At 51.9% G+C, this 19161-nt stretch overlaps 1 protein-coding gene across 4 annotated transcripts in view; it reads left to right on the top strand.

Moving 5' to 3' along the window:
* The window catches only part of LOC119442059 (semaphorin-1A), a 135435-nt gene that overhangs the window by 59055 nt on the left and 57219 nt on the right, over nucleotides 1-19161 (top strand). For all 4 annotated transcript variants that reach the window (XM_037706776.2, XM_037706778.2, XM_037706777.2 and 1 more), the window contains exon 2: nucleotides 1190-1444. In XM_037706776.2, coding sequence (XP_037562704.1) covers nucleotides 1261-1444 — 184 coding nt within the window. In that variant the 5' untranslated portion in view covers nucleotides 1190-1260. The remainder of the gene's footprint in view (nucleotides 1-1189; nucleotides 1445-19161) is intronic.

Raw genomic sequence — 19161 nt, 5'->3', positions numbered from 1 at the left:
CGTGCTGGGTGAGTGAGTTTCTGTACACACCAAGAAATGGGAGCCCGTCCAACAGGAAACCAATTGTTTATTGCGCATACATGGGCGCAGAAGTGCCTTCTTGGTACAATGTGTTCTTGCCTCGTTGTTTTGTCCTCTGTGAGCGATTAGCGTCGTGCCAGCTGGACTGGGTGGCTGACGCTGTCACACTCGTTCATGGCATCTAGGGAGTTGCGCATTTTTGCTGTTGTCGTCGTGGTCGTTATTGTTTTGTCTCTGCCGTGCCAAACCGAAACACTATAGCTTACGCACCTCCTAGTATAGCCGCGTAAATCTGGACAGGCTTGATCTCGAACGTCGGACATATAAGACGAAAGACATCGAACTTTGACTGGATGGTACTGCGCTAGGCAGCTATACATGTTGTCTCCGTCTTTTCTAGTTTTTGGCCAGACCAGCACGGAAAGATAGAAGACGAGAATGGACGTGGTCCTCCTTCCCCCCTTATCTGTCTGCATCGGTCTTGCCTACTGCAAACCTTAACTAATAATGTCATTGTTTGTTTTGTTTTTTTCTTTCTTGCATTCCGCGTTCCTCACCCGTCACGAAAATAGTCGCACGTAACAACCGTCACGGAGAGCATGGTTCAGAATGATGCCACTGTCACGTGGCCAGTCCGGACCCTCATTGCAGTCGACCCGCATTGAGAATTTTGATCGATATAGCAGCGCGTGAAGCGTTTGTGAGTGCAGCTGAATCGAAGCCAATCGCACATGAAAATGCCGCGCGGCAGCCGTCAATATGCAGTGCGTTCGACATTCACTGATTAAAACACACTCTAACGTGTCCTTGCCAAGGGTACGTACATGGTACGATATGATAATCGCTAATGTCGATCCTTTTGAATCACGGTGGCGACGACATATATAGCCACCTTATAGCCTGTGTACATTAAAGTGTCACCGTGTCGTAACCTAGCACTTTGCCTATCTCTGTTTTGTCTCGTAAAGGTACCCATGCCTGTGACCATCTTGTCGTCGTCCCTCCTCCGCCTTTTTCTATCTTTTTTTTTTTCTTTTCCCTCATTCCAATACTCCAATTGTCCCGGACCTTCGCTGCCTATTGAAGCGTTGCCAATCAATGCAGCCTGTATTGTTTACGCGTGCCCACTTTCTGACGGTGCGCTTGTTTCTTCTGTGTGTGTGTGTAGGGCCAATGGGCGCAGCGCAGCAGGACATCGTCGTCGTCGACCGGGCCGTGTAGGCGCGCCCGCTCTGTGCCATGGGGCGGCTGCCGACCCGTGGCGGCCCCTCTTCGTCGCCGCCGCCGCGGTGGCCCACGTCGCGGCTTCTCCGGCTGCGCGTGGCCGGAGCCCTGGCCGCGGTGCTCGTGCTCGTCCTGACCGAGCCTGCGCACGCTGCCTGGCAGGACGCCCTCGTTGCCAAGAAGACAGTCGCCCAACTGCGTGAGTGGCCCCCATGCACACACGTGTCTCTGGCGTCCTTCTAGTTCTTTTATAGACGCTGTTCATGGGGGTCTTTGTGCTACGGGGCGAATCGGTGCTTCCTGTGCAAGACTAGGTAATTTTGATCGGTAACAGCGTGGAATGGTCACGCTGACTGTGGACAACAAGACTGTCTATATAAGACGCTACTTTTTGAGCGCGACAGCACGCTACGATCTGGGCACGCATTGTAAGCAAAGCCAAATAAACGGTATTTTCAGTCATTGACTTCCAGTCACAGTAGCGTACCATTTCAAGCACATTTTAGTGCTTGATGAAAGATCGGAACGAACTTGAATCAGCAGCGTACGTGTTACCTTGGGTTCGTGTCGACTGCCTATAGATGCACTGATTCCTCGCACGATACTCACAGCTTGAATCCTGTACTATTTCCTGTAACTCCTGTTTTCTTACTCCTGTCTGAGAAGTTACAAACGGCTAAATGAACCTCAAATATGCTGTCGTACAGTCCTTGTCATAAGTTGCGAAGACCGCTGCGCTCTCGACCGGACCTTCTGCCGGGGCCACTGTGGCACGTCCCTCGCTGAAAAACCCCAGAGATCGGAATAGGGACTATGCTACTCAGTCTCGCGAACCTCGGAGCGCTCGACGTGCCAACAGTATACGAGCCCTGTAGCGTGACCCGCGAACAAAGGTCACTCGCAGGCTGGCTCCGAAACTTTTGACAATAGACTACGCACGACGTACATAGCGTGAGGCCAATTCGCCCTGTTGAGTCGAGCTTATTTGGAAGTGTTATTCTCTCTCTCTCTCTCTCTCTCTCTCTCTCTCTCTCTCTCTCTCTCTCTCGCACGCCTTCTGTAGTGGCAGCCGTCACTGGCCTCCACTCCCTGCTGAGCCGTAATCGACCGTGAGGGGCGAACGGTAGCTCGGGGCGTGGGAGCGGCGCCGTTAAAAGCCTCACGAGCTATCACTATATACCGCGTGCATGCAGTGCAACGGCGTGCCGCGGCCGCAGATTGGCAGTGCACAGCGTCTCGGTGTCCCTGACTCGGTTAAGAGGCGGCCCGTCAACCTCGAAACCTAGACACGTGTTGCGTATATTACACCGAAGGAAAGAGCATGGGCTGTCAGTTAGCACGCGTTCGGGGTTCCGCCGAGCGTAACGGACTTCGGAGCGTTGTGCGTGCGCCTTTCTGAATAACATCTCGAGCATGCGAGAAAGGCCTCCTTGTAAGACTTCTTTCGATGGGACTCGTTATATGCATCTTCCAGGGTTTTTTCTTTTTCTTTATTTTTTTCCCGGACGCGAGAATCTCGACGATCGCAAAGCGCCACACACGTTTCCGGCGCAGCGTGCGTGTTACTCAATCGTTACATATACAATAGGTTTTTTTTTTTTTTAAGGAGACCCTAGCGTGTATATTCAAAGCAGTCTCGGCAGGCCCCTGCACGACAAGGTGATGCGACGCACCCGCAGGCAGCATGCTCTACAAAACCCTCGACATATATTACTATAGCTCAGGGGTGCGACGACGTTTGGACTGCTCCGTATACCGTCTCTGGCACCAAAGCGCTACCTGCGATGCTCCCGCGCGACCCTGAGGAGCCGGGACCCGACGTGGCTCGTGAAACGTACCCGTTCGCACCTGCCCCTCCTTACGTGTCGCTCACATAACGGCAGGACATCTCCACCGAAAGGATAACGTATAGTCTATATCACTGAAGGAACGGTTTCTTTCTTTCGTTTTCAATTCTCTCTCATATATATACACGCACGCCTGTATGTATGCACTACGTGCGACGTCGTTCCACAGCGACGGGTCCACACAGGGAAACGCGTCTCTTCCAACACGAACGCACTTGCGTATAGGAAGCCGGTTGCCCGTGCGAGAAGGCGTGCATTCGGGCCGCGGCGTGCTGATTGTCGTGCCCCGTTCGAGACCCTTCCCCTCCCATATCGCTGTATGCACACGCAAGCCCCAGAGTGCGCGCGCGGAACGAGGGCGAGTTCGCAGGAAACCGGCCCCCGTCAGGACGATGTAGTATAACACACATATATATGAGTGCTGTGCTGTAGCCTCTCTCTCTGTATAGGTTGCGCGCATGGAATGCTCGCAGCGTCGACAAGGAGGACGGTGCGTGTTGCTACTATATACTATACGAAGTCTCCTTGTTGCCCGCACATAGGTGTATCGGCGGCCTCTGGATCCCCTTGCACCGCGCTGCCCGCCCTGCGGCCCATTTGTATCGCCGCAGAATTGGCGTGCGTATGTTCGGAGAGTTCCTCTGACCCCGTCCCTAGCTTCCTCTCTTCGACCCCGTCAATGTTTCCTTTCTCTTTTTCCTTCGCTTGCTGCGTCTTTGCGAAAGGCTACGGACGATCCACCGCGCTGAATTTCACCGGTAGCACGACGAGAGAGAGAGAGCTTCCGCGCTTTCGATATCCGCCCCTCGAATCGTGCGCGTCGTGCGCGCCTCGCGGAAATGAGTGCGCATCGCCGCGTGTGTACTATTCATCGCGGTCTATAGTGCGTATATAGCGTCTTCTTCGCACCCGTTTACTTTCGGCCTGATTAACGCTGCTGGTGCGCGGAATTTGCGGCCGAATTTCATTCAGCGCGCATGCTATCGCCTATGGAGCATCCGCTTATACGTATAGTTTCTGTTTGTTCTGTGCCTCTTTCTTTCATTGCTTTCTTTCTCTCATCTCTTTGTGCTCGCTGTACTTCGCGGACGTGCGGGGGCGGGTTCCCGCGTATACGTGTCTCATTTATTCTCGTTCGGGTGCCCGCAACTACGAGTGGGGCTTGGCCACTTGTCACAATGGCGGTCCGGCCGAGCGCTTCGAAGTGCGTTGACCTTTCGACGAGCTTGCGCTTGTTGTTTGTGCGCGAGCGTGTACTTACTACAGGGAAGGCATAATACGCTGCTGTAAAACTGCGACAGCGCAGGGAGGCGTGCGTAGAATCGTTATACACACGCGCGCGCATACACGAACTGCTTTTTTCTTTCTTTTTTTTTTTTTTTTTCTCGCCGGCGGTCTCGAGCGCTGGCCCGCAAGGAGAGCGCGTACTGCGACCCTTTCCGCCTCGCTGCGCGCGAGATTTACGAACGCAGATGGCTATCGAACCTTCGTGTGAACCGCGCTGATGATTCAGCGCTTGAGAAGAACGTTCGCACCATTCGGCACCGCGTTCCGCACGGCTAGGGTTTTCGATCGCCCTTGCGGCGGTTCGCGCACGTAATTTGCATCGGTTAAGCTCGCAGTGGCGCTGGCGCGCGGGCAGCGATAGTTAGGAGAGACTATAGGTAACATCGAGGAGTAGCTTTTGTGCTTGCACTGGACGCGAGGTGCTCGCAGAAGACAACGGGGGGAACTAATCAATTTAACTTACAATGTTTAACGGCCCGCGTGATGTTAATGCATGAGCTCCTTGCATGAACACACACGCACGCACATGCACGCACACACATACACACACGTGCATACACTTGTGCAGATTGTCTTGGAGTAAGGAAAAATAGTGCGAAATTGATATTTTTCACACATTGATATTTTTCACGAGAGACCTTGTTTGCGTACGAACACCGGCGTTAACTTCCTGCACTCCCAGTGACCACTCTCTCTTCCCTTGTTTTAGTTTATTACGCACGATTTTTCACAATGCACAGCGCACGACGCGCTCGAAAGTCCCCGTTGAGGCCTGCAGCTTCGCGAGCGTATATATACTTTCACTAACCACGCGCAGCGCTTTCTCGAATCCAAGGTCCTCTTCTCTTTTCGTTTGAGACGAATGCGTGAAGCAGTGCTATAGCTGCGTGCAGCCTTTCCGTGAAGCTCGGTGCTTTTCATTTGTGGACCATCACGTTACAAGGCATCGCGGTTTCAAACGCAAGGCAAAGCACGAACGCGTGTTCTTTTTCGTTTAATTGCACACGGGAGCGGCGTTCGTGACTCGCATATTGCGGACATACTGTATACGAGATGAACCACGGCGCGGTCAAGTGCGGTACCGGTTGTAAAACTAACGCGAAAGACCAACCACGTTGTAAGGGCTTAATTTTAGGCTGCCCTGCTATTTATACACTTTCTTTTTTTTTTTATCCAGGATCACGTACGCAACATTTGTGTTATAGTTCGCTGCCTTCGTCTGCTTTGCTTCTCCGCAGCACGTTGCACCCGTCACGCTTCCGTAGGGACCTTGGCGGGGTTGTGGAGGGAAAACGATCTCAAAATTTCAGTGACCTTACATTGTATGCGTGCTCGAGTAGCCGTTTTTTCTGTTCACCGTGTACATATTTTGTCCTGCTGCTTGAGGTATCAAAAACTCCGTTATTGCAAGCTTTTCGAGAACTGAGACAACAAATCTTACGAGCGGTGTCTGTCCATACATGTTTCACACTCGGGGACTATATATCAAATATTGCCAATCTGGACGCGCCGCGAAATCCTGCCCTGTTGTCGAATTCGCCATCTTGTCGGCTCTGATTGGTTCACGGGGCAGCCACGAACTCTCTGATTGGTTCGAAGCGCCGACGTGGCGGAGATGGGCAGTATATGCCTGAATTTTACAGTGCATCAGCACCCAAGTTCACCAGAAAAGTGTGCAACAAATTGTCGAGCAAGCTGCCCTGCTCGACTCGCTCTCAGATTAAATGTGTTCTGCATAATTTGTTCCGCCGTATAAGCGGCAAACTGTCGTCAGGCGGGCCAACAGAAGCGGCCTGTGCACAGAAGTGTGAGCCATTCAGCGGGCTTCTTTCTTTATTTTCGGTTTATTTTATTGCGATGGCAATTATAGGGCCACTCCTATAGCGAATTCTCGCCGTCGTCGTCGGCGTAAGGCTTCGCATATATTTAGGCATATGTATGCTATGCTTATCCATGCCTTACATATGCGGGTCGTATACTGCGACACTATTATATCACTGAAGTTGCTTATACCGGGTCCTACGTCCTTGACTGCACATTATTAATCTCAGAATTGTGAGAATCGCACCCCGCAAACAAATGTCATTAGACGTTACATTCACAGCGCATGCATTTTATCTTAAATCTCACCAGACTATATATGAAACATTAGAAGTGCAAAACATAATGTGCTCAAACCTGAAAGTGTAGGAATTTTACTGGCGTGGCTCTTTACGGGTAGTTGTAGCGCAAAGCTTTACGGGTAGTTGTAGCGCAAAGCTTTACGGGTAGTTGTAGCGCAAAGCTTTACGGGTAGTTGTAGCGCAAAGCTTTACGGGTAGTTGTAGCGCAAAGCTAAACCTTGCTGTCGCAGCCGGTGCTTCGTCCTTCGGGCGAAACTGCAAATTTTTGTTTGTTTCTCTATAGACACTTCAAGCAATTGGGCAAACCAGCGATTGGTCTAAAAAAAACGATGTTTTTCTTCTGCGTGTGCGTAGGTGTCGCGTGCTTTTGTTGCCTGCCGAGCCACATTTGAATGAACTTGTGTCCCGCGACCATGGCCACTTGGCTCGCGTACGAAACGATGTTATCATGCGACAAGCGCATTCCTTGGGCTGCTTTGAAACACTTATCATGTGCCTTATCGGTCACGCCGTTGTGAACCCCACGCGAGGTCAAACTTCGCTTTTTCTTGCCGCTAAGATGCGAGAACGTGGTGTCAGATTTCGGCGTGTGCAAAAGCCAGCCGTCTAAAGTAAAGGCGGCTATAGTTATGATTTGGCTGGCACTGAGGGGCGCTGTTTGTTGCCGCCATCTGTGCCCATCATCTCCGGGCTGTGATTCAGACGATAAGCGTTCGGAAATAAGCGAGGTCCTCTCGTGACCTTTGCCCTCGAAATGAGTTCGCGTCACCGCCACGTTACTGCGATGAGCGGAATACGATAGACAGTGTTTCACATTGTCAGTGCTGCTCGAATACTCGTATTTCGGGACACATTGTGAGGGCGGGTATTTCCTAAACTGGTGGTGTCGTTATTATTGTCTCAAGACTTCTCCTAAATTGGCACGACTTCGTTGTTTACTGCGCGGCTTCGATTTCGCGATTGCACCGTGTGTCCTGATGTCAGTAACACAAAAAGAAATTTATACTAGTGCATGGAACGACTGAAAGTCGGGCAACTTTGTAAGGATTCAACTGCGTTTGTGTTGTCCTTCTCGCTGGTTACGTGGGCCGTGTTCGCGCGCCTGCCTTTCATTAATAGCCGGACTCGTTGCTTTTCTGAATGAACACGGCAGTTTGTCGCGCAAGTCGTGTCTGCTTCTTCGAGTAATCCACTTGGAGAGGCGAAACCACTCTATACGTATACCAAAGCTGAATCGTTTTTTTTTTTTTTCTTTTTCTGCAGCCGCAGCCGCATTTCTATCGCTGCCGTATACTGCATGTATAACTCTGCCGTAATCCCGCCTATGTTTAGCGCCAATCGATGGAGGAGCCCGTTTCGGCGCAAACGCGCTTATTGCGCCGTGTTCTTCCTCCCTGCCTTCTTCCTTTCTCACTTGTAAGGAAGGCGGTGAAGCCTCACGCGTGGCAGGGAAGCACGTAATTTTCGAGCTGTATACCTTAGCGATAACGCTGTCGCGCAAATTGGCGGGACCTCGGTAAACTAAGCGTCTTCGTGATCGCTTTTCTTTTTCTGTTTCCGAGAGTTGCGAAAAAATGCAAGGCGCATGAGCACACACGGTGTCTTCGCCCGCGACGCGAATCAATTAGGAAGCCCGATGTTGTAACGCCAGCGTTCGAGGGCCTCGCGCGCTGCACTGTATATATAGGGGCGCCTTATTGAAGCGCTCGAGGAAATTAATTGCCGCCACCACCACCACCGCTGACGACTTGGGGAAAAAAATGATTGCCGCTTGGCTTGCCGATGAGTGCGGTGCACACGTGTGGCTAATGCTGCCTTTTCCTTTCTGGGGCGCCTCGTTATAGCGGAATGAGTCTTTGAAGCCTCATCGCTCACCATACACGGAGGAGTATTTTTTCTCCCGTTTACTACACGTGCGTTCTTGATTTCGTTCGGTTCGTTTCGTTCTTTTAATTCGTTCTTACTTTTCGTCGGAGCTTCGATGAATTAGATCGTCGTGGATTGCGCTCGTTGCAGTGAGATGGTCTCCGCTCCGTTTCGCAATGATCTTGCACTGGAGTCGCGTAGCTCTATATATACGTGTGGAACGACGGGCTTTGGCACTTGAGAGTGGGCTCAAGATTTGTGCTCGAAATTGAGCGTGGCTAAGCCCTGACGCGAAGGAATCGCGGCAGGGTCACGTTCGTCCGCGTGATCGCGCTCCCGATTGGTTGACGGCAACTATATAGCTACGTCGAATTATTGTGAAACGGAGCTCGGGCAATGTCCGAACTTCTTTCCTTTCCTCGCCTGTGCCTATACTTGTAGCTTAACTTTGTAGGCAATAGCGAGTGTATAGCTCTTCATCTATGCTTATAGTCTTTCAGTATCGGAATGGCCGATTGACCAACGTGCGACTTTTTTGCGGGTATCAAAAACCATCCAGCACTTGCGTACTTGTGTTCCACATGACATCCTGTGCATATACTCTCTCTTTCGCTTTCAGAACATTTTTTTTTTTTTTTAAGACGCGGACTCTGTGATAATGGCCACATCAGTCGCTGGTGCAAAAAACAATTCAACCCTCTACAGACTGCAATTTTTGAAGGCATTGGCCTGAGTGGTCGTCTGTAGTCCTGCTTTGCATCTGCATCCGCGTAGGTCCCTCTCTCCCTCTTTTTATTTATCTTACTCTTCTTTCCCTCGCCCCCTTGTCGGCTAGTACACCGGACCCTCGATCGTCTGCACGGTTTTTGTTGGCCTAAGTTGGTCGTGGCGCGTACCCATAACGGGGTATATATGGCCGTGATCCGGGCGGTTAAATTAAGCGGATAAAGACATGGCTAACATCGCTACTCTTCCTCTTCATCTTTTATTTCTTTCTTTCTGTTTCCGTATGAAGTTTCCCCTGGTGTCTGTTTGAACAAGACTAGAGTGTCGCCATGACAACTAGGAAGCCGTCTGCCTGCCTATAAAATGCGGCGTGAGAGCTCGTTCTCTCCGAGCAGCAAGGTTTAACGCGTGCATCGTGGCCGGTGTTGCAGCGCCACCTTCCTCTGGAGTCTGCTGGCGAGTGCATCTACGGCAAAATGATATATTCGCCGAGCACTCTGTCCAGACGTGCTCGTTTTCTTCCCTGCCATCGACTGAGCTACGTCTATACCCAGACGCGCGCGTGGGCCTACCATACACTACTGTTCGCTCAGCTGACTCGCTGTGCGGGCGACCCCGGATGATCACACGGAAGCCGATCATCGGCTCGGCAGAAGGGCGTGTTCTCGGACCTCAATGATTATACGATGACATCGAGAACCCGGTACGCAGGGGCGCGCGCGTGCGCTCGCAACCGCAAGAACCCGGACGGCGCACGGCACGCTGCCCTGACCTTGCCAGCAAGGATGGCTTATTGGTGTTGCTAATAACTTACTCGGTGCCCGTGACGTCAACTGCGGCCCCCCCGGACGTAGGCGGAGGAGACGATGATGCCGTTACGGCTAGACGTCGGCCGGCCGGTAAACGAACTTGGAAGTCATGTTGGAAGTTCATCTCTTTCCTGCAAGGATTTTGCGCACTGCGGTGTAGCGGGTTTCCCAGGCCTACACAGTTATATAGCGTTTTCCGAGCTCCATGTTTCGAACGGAAAGTTTTATAAAATATAATAGCTTTCTTTAGCTCTTTCGGCCGCTTGCGTGGTTGACCGGAGGTCTCTGATGGTCGGTGGTCGGACTCGGAACGATCGTTCGTTCGTTCGATACATTGACAATAATTATATATGCTTTCTGCATAATTTATTTATATGTAGTGTACGCGGTTTTTTTGTGCTCGTCTCTCTTCTCCCCCTTCCGCTCTCTTTCTCTTTTTATCCCCCTACTCCTTCCCCTCGTGCAGGGTAGCCAACGGCAACTACCTCTGGCTATCCTCCCTGCCTTTCTATGCATCCTTTCTCTCTCTCTCTCTCTTGTTCGGTTACCAGCTCGTTCTAAGAGTCGCAGTATTCAAGCGTGTATATAGTCGGCGCTGCATTACACAGTGCGAGAAACCAGCTATATGTGTACAGTCTTGAGCGTCGTCGTCGTCTTGTTCAGCGGCCCCTTGTCGCGCGGTGAATAGGCCAGCCTGCCTCCTGTATACCCACGGGGTCGTCCGTTTGGTGCGCGCGAGCACACGCGTATTCCGGTTTTGGGAAGGGGGGGAAGCAGCGCTGCGCTCGCTGCAGCCGGTGCTTGTCGGCGCCGAACAAGTGCAGGTCCCGCCCCGGGGGTGCTGCGTGTTGCCGGGCGGACGACGTGCCCTCTTGCCCGCCAACCGCCGCCGCCCCTTTCTCCTTTGCACGCAACCGTCGCGGCTGCTGCCGTGTGCGGCTTCTCTCGGTTCTTTCTTGTTTGCTTGCTCGCATTTTTTTTTTTTTATTGTGCTCTTTGCTTCCTTTCGTCGTCTTGCGCGCTTGTTATTGTTTCGTCTCCTACGGGTCATGGCCGACGACGCCGTTTCGGCCAGTGCTTGCGGTGTTTCTTTGCCCACTGAACGGCTGCACGGCTGGGCTCTTGATTTCTCGATAGCGCAGCATGTACAATATAGGTAATATAAGGTCTCCCCCCGCCTTAGGTAAAGTGTTGCCGCGGTTCTACGCTGCATCTGTTCGCCCTGCGGTTGCGATTTGCTTGTCGTTCTTAAAACCGTCATCCCTATGCGATTTGCGAAGCTTCGCTGATGGCAGTTGTTACTGTGGATAAAAAAAAAAAATTGTTGTGGGGTTGGATGTGCCAAAACGAAGATCTGGTTACGAGGCACGCCATGGCCTTATGCATAACCACGGGAGGGCTGCGGATTAATTTTGACCATGTGGGTTTCTTTCACGTGCACCCAATGCACGGCACACGACCGTTTGCGTATATATATATATATATATATATATATATATATATATATATATATATATATATATATACAGAGAGAGCACTGGTGCATGATCGCAATTAAAACCAATTAAGGCTAAAGCCGTTTGTGCAGGTTTGTTACCCACCGTGGTTGCTCAGTGGCTATGGTGTTGAGCTGCTGAGCACGAGGTCGCGGGATCGAATCCCGGCCACGGCGGCCGCATTTCGATGGGGGCGAAATGCGAAAACATCTGTGTACTTAAATTTAGGTGCACGTTAAAGAACCCCAGGTGGTCCAAATTTCCGGTACTTATGAGGCACTACGCTACGTTATGAGGCACTACGGCATGCCTCATAGTCAGAACTGGTTTTGGCACGTAAAACCCCATAATTTAATTTTTTATTGTGCAGCTTTGTTGTCTTTATGGATTGTAACAGTGCATTCGTCGCCCTCTGCTGAGATATTACTGCGGATGATGGTGAGCATCCCTAACTCGGAACGCTGCATACATTAAGTTAGCTGGTCCCTTCAGTATAATGCGAAAACATGTCGCCGGTATTCTGTGTTGTATTAAATTATATCATCAAATTGGGTGCCAAACGAAGCTAAACTCTTGCGACGGCGGTAGACTATTGAATAAAGAGATGAGATCCGCAAATGTGTGGATATGGTACGCGTGTTCGGTTCGTGCGGAACACAGGGTTCTCTGGGAGAGATTTCTTGTCCTTCAGTGGACTTAAATTCAACTGGGGATAATGAGGGGCAAGGTGGCTTAATCGAGTTAAATCGATTTATGACAAGGAAGTGAGTCTTGGAACGCAGATCCGTTTGAAGTCGTCGGAACCGATCAGTGCACGGGTTATTTGTCGTGCAGGCGTTTAAGCGTTTGGCGTTGCATGACGTACGATCATATGCTATATGGATATGATTCCCGGTACGCATTCGTTTTCACGGGACGTAATTCAACGTAACAGGCAGAGACAAATAGACGACAAAGACGCGTACATGCATCGAGCGGTGCCACTTGGTGTCGCGCAGCTTCCTTTGTTGCGACCCGCTCGTGCCGAGTGATTCTCGTAAAAGCGAACTGGGCGTTAAAAGACGTCCCTGCCTCGGGCATCTGCTGCTCCGTTGTGCCTCGTGGCGGACAACAGAGTCGACTATCTCGAGGTGTACCGAGGTCGTGCGGCAGCTTCCATCGTTGACTGCTCGAGAGCCCCGTAGGGCTCTATTTCTTTTGCGCTCGCACTGTTGCCCGAGCTCCCCGCACTCGATCCTTTGATCCGGAAAGCCGCGCTGCTGGCGGAACTGCGCCACGGGACGAAGGCTTCTTTGGGCGATCGCGCTATCTTACAGATATACGAAGGGATGGCGCCGCGCAAGTGTCGTCGTCGTCCTTCCGCCGCCGTCGGTAATTAATCGCGCAGGTTGATTGAGCGACCCCTCGGGGGAGGACGGAAAAGTCGCCGCGCTGGCATCGGTTCTCTTTTGTTCTTTTGCCGCGTCTTCTACGTTATAGAGGCAAAGTATGGATCCGCCGCGCGTTCACCCTATCGCAGCTCCAGCCGGACCTTCATATGTTCTCGGCTTGCACTCCGAGGCAACGGCAGGTGTGCGTGTGTGTGCGTGTGCGTGTGTGTGTGTGTGTGTGTGTGTGTGTGTGTGTGTGTGTGTGTGTGTGTGCGTGTGTGCGTGCGCGCATGTGTGTGTAGAACGTCGGTCCATTGCGCGCATGCTGCGGTCTTCTTTCAGGTTTAGGAGAAAAGTGCGGAGGACAGGTACAGTCGATCCGCGCGCGGTGCAACGTGCAGAACCGGTTGCCGTTAATCCGACAGCACGGGAGGCTGCCGTTGGCGAACTGAATCCGGAGCGGAACAGAGGAGGGCGGGAAGGGTGCCGGCTTCACGGCACAGCGTCACCGTCGGGCCGCTTGTTGTGTGTGCAGTCCTCGGGGTCGTCGCTCCCCGATATTAAGCGCGCGGTTCTTGCGCACCGCTTCCACTATTCCGTGCACCGTATGGAAGAAACTACAAAAGTACGAAGGGTGTAGAGCTGTAGCGTGCATGCGCTTTTGTATATAGGAAAGCGTTGTATCGGGCAAAATTCCGTGCAAGGAACCTTGAGCGAGTTGGTGTAGCGGTTCATTTCGATGTTGTCGTGTGCGCTGTGAACACCGTCAGAGTTCGTGCTGTGCCGTTGCCGACGCGCGGGCTCGTGCTTTAGCTGTTGCACTGGGCACGACAGGAATAGAGAGCGAGATGTGAAGGTTCAGCATGCACCGTTGCTGTTGTATCTTAGTCCACGATAGATTGCAGGAATACCGCGGCCGGGATTCGATCCCGCGCCCTCGGGCTTATAGGCTAGCAACGCCGTAGCCACTACGCCACCACGGCGGGTTGGTTGCCCGCATTCTAATCCGCCGTTAAAAGGAGCGCCGCTGATTCGTTCTTTCGAGGTGCGCGGCGAGGAAGAAATGGAAATGCGCTTCTCTGGAAGTGGTTGAAAAGCACGCGCACGCTTGCCACGTGCCGGTCAAGCTGTATGCGTGTATACGCCCTCAAGCGTTCTCTCTCTCTCTCTCTCTCTCTCTCTCTCTCTCTCTCTCTCTCTCTGAGGCTTGCTGGGATACCAGCCTGTTTTGCGTGTGGCTGTGGGCATGTGTACAGAAGCGGCCGTGAGCCACCGACCGTTGCGGCGGCAGCGACCTCTGCGTATATACGGGTTTGCGACGCAGTCGCGTGCTCGTTGCTATAGCGCGCGCAGGAGAGAGAGAGAGACCTTGCTTGAAAATTCTGACGGCGCAACGTCGCTCTGCGGGGGCAGGTTTTTGATCCTATATAGCGGTTTACCGAGTAACGGTATGCATATACCCTTCGGGCGTACCGCTGAATATAGAAGACTCTGCGGGATGGTTGTGTGCGTGTCCTTCCAGAGCGACCCGCGTTGGCAAGCACTCCCGCGGGCGGCCGGGAAGTTTAAAGCAAATTGATCCGTCGGTGTTTCCTCCGTAGCGCATGCGTTGGCATTGCGCGCTATGGCGAGGAAGTGTGTCCTCTGCAGTTTGTCTTGTGGCTGTTCCTTTCTGCATCTGTATATATATACACCGGATGAAATCGGCCCAAAGAAGTGTAGCTGTTCCGGAACCTTCGAAATGAAAACAACCGACGCCATGTAGAAAGGAGAAAAGGAAGAAGCGCCTTACAGGAACAGCTAGCCCACTTTATTTCGAAATATCTCCACCGCTAACCCAGTTTGTGTGTTTCCCTGTAATCCTTTGAATTTCTCTGCGGGTTGCCCCAGGCTACATGGCATTCCTGCCCGCGGTGACGTCCCCTTGGCAACAAGCACTCGGCCAAAAAAAAAAAAAAAAAAAAAAACGGGAACGCGCGCGCCTCCTTTGTTGCTTTGGCCTGTTCTTCCTTTCGCAACAGGACGCAGCTCGGGCGAGCGACAAGCCCCGAGTCCCTCAGGGTCCACCGGACCCGAGTTCGCGATCAAGACAGGATGTGCGCGTGCGCTGTGTGAGAATTAGAGCAACGTTGCAGCTCCATACTACGTCAGCTCTTCTGCAATATCCTTCGCTCGATGGTCCCCTTGCGTTCCACTGGATAGCTGCCTTTGTCTTTATTTGCCGCGAAGTATTTGGTGCTGCCCGCCTTATAAGAGCGAGACAGTGATACGGTGTCCGCGCCGGGGGATTACGTCCCCACATCTAGTACTCGATAAAGACCGGGGGGACCAACCTTAAACGTGCCATGCAGCCGCCGATCTTGCGACAGCGGCATGCGTCGTGCCCTTATATACAGTCGTCCCCCGGCTGACCTGCCTATTATACAGTATAGCGTGTGTATTCTGTGCCTCTTACACAACACCGTGCTCGACCCTGTACACCATACAGCGGGCACTTTCCGGGATTATGTATTGTCAAGGCGTCCGGTCCGGTCTGGCCGGCTTGCCCTTTATGTACAGACTGGGCACTATCAGCGACGAAGGATGTGCACGTCATTTGCGCCTGTCGTGCGTGCCTCGCAAATGACGGGACTCCGGATTGCCGCTAATGCTTCGCTCTTCTGTCGAAGCGCAACTTCGCCTGATGTAGGTGTTGCGGCAGATTCCTCCTATACGGCTTTTCTCTCGGTCATCCAGGCACACTGTGTCACAGCAGCATTACCGGGGCCTTCTTCAAAACAAACAAAATGCCTTATTTACTGGTATTGCGACGTATAGCACCTATAGATGCGCGCCCCTTTTCACGTTGTGCTAAGCTAGTCGAGAGCAACTTTCTCTCGTTCTCTCTCCTCTCTCTTATGGGAGAAGGAAGGCTGTCCGGGCCGACGAGCGACTAGTCGGGACCTTTGAGCATCTTGAGGATGACTGACGTCTAGCTGCGAACGCCTTCGAGATCGATTACGTGGCGCTATAGAGCTCTCCGAGCGCGCGTGCATTCATGCGTTTACCGCGTCTTCCCTTTTGAAGCGAATGGCTTTCTTTGGCATTTTCGCCCCGTTTTCGCGGTCACTGGTTGGACTTTCGCCGCCGATACACGAAGTGCGATTCGAAGGGCGTGCGTGTGCTCTATTGTATATAGCGCAACCAGGTTCGTTCTTCGCCGAATGCCAACTATATTATTGCTATTTGAAACGTTCGTGCTGTCCACATATACTGTATACCGCCACAGATGTGCTGCTGAACCCCTCTGTTATGTTCATAATTACGTAATGAAGCAACAAACGCTGTCTATAAATATCGTCGCTATATATACGACAAATATACGTCGTCAAGCGCATCGTTATTCCTTCAGTAAAGCGAATATATACCTATCTAGAAGCGTTCGGCTATTCCCCTAAATTGACGGTTATCGTCGATGCTTTCCGCACCAATTTTTATCTTCCTCGTCTTTATATGATCTACTTTTTTCCGTCCGGCCCCCTGGGTATCGAACAGGACGCTTTCCTCGTCATAACCTCCTCGTATCGTTATCGCTCCTCTCTTTCTGTCCACAACTTTGACTACCCTTTTCTTAACATGTATGCTATACACTATCTATAGCGAACAACGATTGCGAAATAACATTTAAGTACTCTCTTGTTTCCGAGAACCAATGTTGAATGTCAATAGCATTTATGATAATGTTGTGAGACCTAAGATTCATTACCATCGTTTGAGTAACACTTACAGTATCTTTTTCTTTATGTTATATTGGTTTTTGTCGGGCCTTCACTCTTTTAATAAATTCTGTTATTCATTCATTTTATGTGCAGTATTATTGTTTCGCGTATTTTGTGCCTCAGTCTGTATATATATATATGCACGCCGGTAACGGCCGCGAGCTCTCGTTGAGATCCTTCCGCGCGTACGAAAATGAATGAGACTGTGGATGATCGATTCGGCCCGTCTCACGCCTTCGCCGCAAACTGCTAATTGGAATTAACGTTTTTCGCGGGCGCCCGCGCCGGCGGCGGACAAATTAATTTCCTGCCAGAGCTGTCCTCCTTCGCGGGACTCCTTCTGTCGAGGCGTGTGACGCAAGCGACCTGCCGGTATACACCGTGCGTCTCTGTATACTTCTCTCGCTAAAGAGCACTGCATACCGGCTCGTGCGCGAATTGCGTCCACGGTTTCTCGAATTCACTTTCGTCCGGGGCAGATAAACGAATTGCGCGCGCCCGCTCGAGAATCTCCCTTGCCACGGAAGAAAGAAAAAAAAAAAATCTAATAAACGCAAGAGCGAAGTGAGTCGGTGGCGTTTTCGCAAGCCCTGCGAGTCCGGGCCCAGCGAATAGAGACGTCTCGTTGCAGTAGCTCGATACCGTTAAACACAGTGCAGAGAACACCGGCGCCGAATCCGCGCGCGGAGCTCCTGGTGAGATTGCCGCACGATGTACTGTAAGTTATCGCGCAGGCGCCTGCCCCCTTTGGGAGCGTAAGCGCCGGGTCCGCGACAGTGGGCTAGGCGAGATTCGCTTCGCACAAGGGAAGAGCAGCTCGCGCCTTTCGGGCCGCGTGGCCTCTTGCTCCGCTGCTTCTCTCAGTACTGCAGAGTTGCCCAATCCCCACGCTCCCAAAGATAGAATTGCCTCGCCGTGCCGCTTCCACTTGATTCGACTGCGATCCGCTCGACCGGAGGAGGTATAGAGAGAAAAAAAAGGGGGTGATGTATATAGGGGAAAGGGCGGTATAGTCCGAGTGTATGCATGTGGCCACTTATATTGTTTATGTACGTATATACCGCTCGAATCAAAGTCTTCGCCATTGCGACACTTTCAGCGCCTGCAGCCAAATGGCAGTGCGAGGTGCGGGACGACTTAACTCCTTTACGCGGAGGGGGGGCTTATAGGTAACGAACCCTGCCATCCTCTGTAGCGAGAAGATCCTTTCTTCGGCGATTTGTCGTTGGGTAATCTTTCAGTCGAGAGAGGCTTTCGGAGAAGTCGCGCAGCTATAGACTATATATACACTCCATTTGGCCAAACGACTTCTAACGCCACCGCCCTCCGCCGTATGTTCATCTTCGTTTCTTTTCTTTCCACGTGCGTTCACGGTTCTCTTATCGGTCGCCCATGGTACGTCGTCTTCGCCGTCGATCGTTGCGGCGCGACTTACGATTAATCGGTGTATGTATACTTAAAGGTTTTATATAACCGCTCGCGCGGGGAACTGGTTTTTCGGCCAGCCTCTCTTGCCGTCGCCTGATCGCTCTGTATGCGCGACGAAGGCTTTTTAAAAAGGGGTCTCGGGCGTGGTACGGCGAGACGCGGACTCATCACGTTTTCACGGCACTCTCTTGACGAGCTGCGTGTACGTCGGCGTTGAATCGTGCGATTCGGAGTGATTTGGGAGGCGACGAATTGAAGCCGAAGGCTGATCGGTACTCCTGGCGCAGTAGTAACGTTGCTCTATATCGCAAGCTATATGCGTACACAAGGGAGTGCACGTGTCCGACACGGTGCATGGCTCCATGAATACGGCGTTCTGCTGCTGAGTATACTAGGTCGCGGCTTCGAATCACCACCGCGTCAAAGTTAATCCGGAGCCCTCCACTATACGGCGTCTGTCAATGCGCAGTGTTTTTTTGCTGTTAAACGTGCACAATTTACTTTTAAAGCCCTCCATTCCCCGCGCCGCGATCCAAACAGTGTTGTATACATCTGCGTAATTTTTGTACAAAGCGTGCGCCGACGTACGCGCCCCAGACTGTGTATAGGAGTGACACTCAGAAGCGGGCGGACGCCATGTGTTCGCACGGCTGCGCTTCTGAGTGGTTGACGAGCATCCATTCTAATCGTGTGTGTGGTATACATTATCTCGTGGCAGAGTAGCGTGTATAGCTGAGTTGCTCGAACGTTTCTCGGAAAGACGACACCGTGAACGCGGTGGACACCATCGAAGTGGCGGCTCCCTTGACACCGCTTCGTTCTTGCTTTTGAATCGATCTTCCTATTGATTTCTCGTCTCTCTGAACCTCGCGCCCTTAACGTAAAACACGGGTTCTGCGTGGTATACATATACTGCAACCGCTTGTCGCCAACGGTCGTTTCTTCCTATACTAGAACACCGTGGTCGCACGAGCTATTAGTGACGGGGTCGTTAGGTATTTTTGGACGTTTCGATCGACGTCCGGCCGTCGCGTCTATACGTATCTACAATGCGGGAAACTCAGTATTTTCGTGTCAGATCGATAGAACACGGCGCGTCTTCTTCCCGAATCGAAAGGCGTCTACACAACATATACAGGGCGAAACGCGCGGTATTGCTTCCCGCTTTCTCGTGTATATAGGGCCGTTCCCACGATCACCGCGGCC

Source organism: Dermacentor silvarum, chromosome 2 (assembly GCF_013339745.2).
Source record: "Dermacentor silvarum isolate Dsil-2018 chromosome 2, BIME_Dsil_1.4, whole genome shotgun sequence".
Taxonomy (NCBI): Eukaryota; Metazoa; Arthropoda; class Arachnida; order Ixodida; family Ixodidae; genus Dermacentor; species Dermacentor silvarum.
This window is presented reverse-complemented; position numbering and strand designations above follow the sequence as displayed.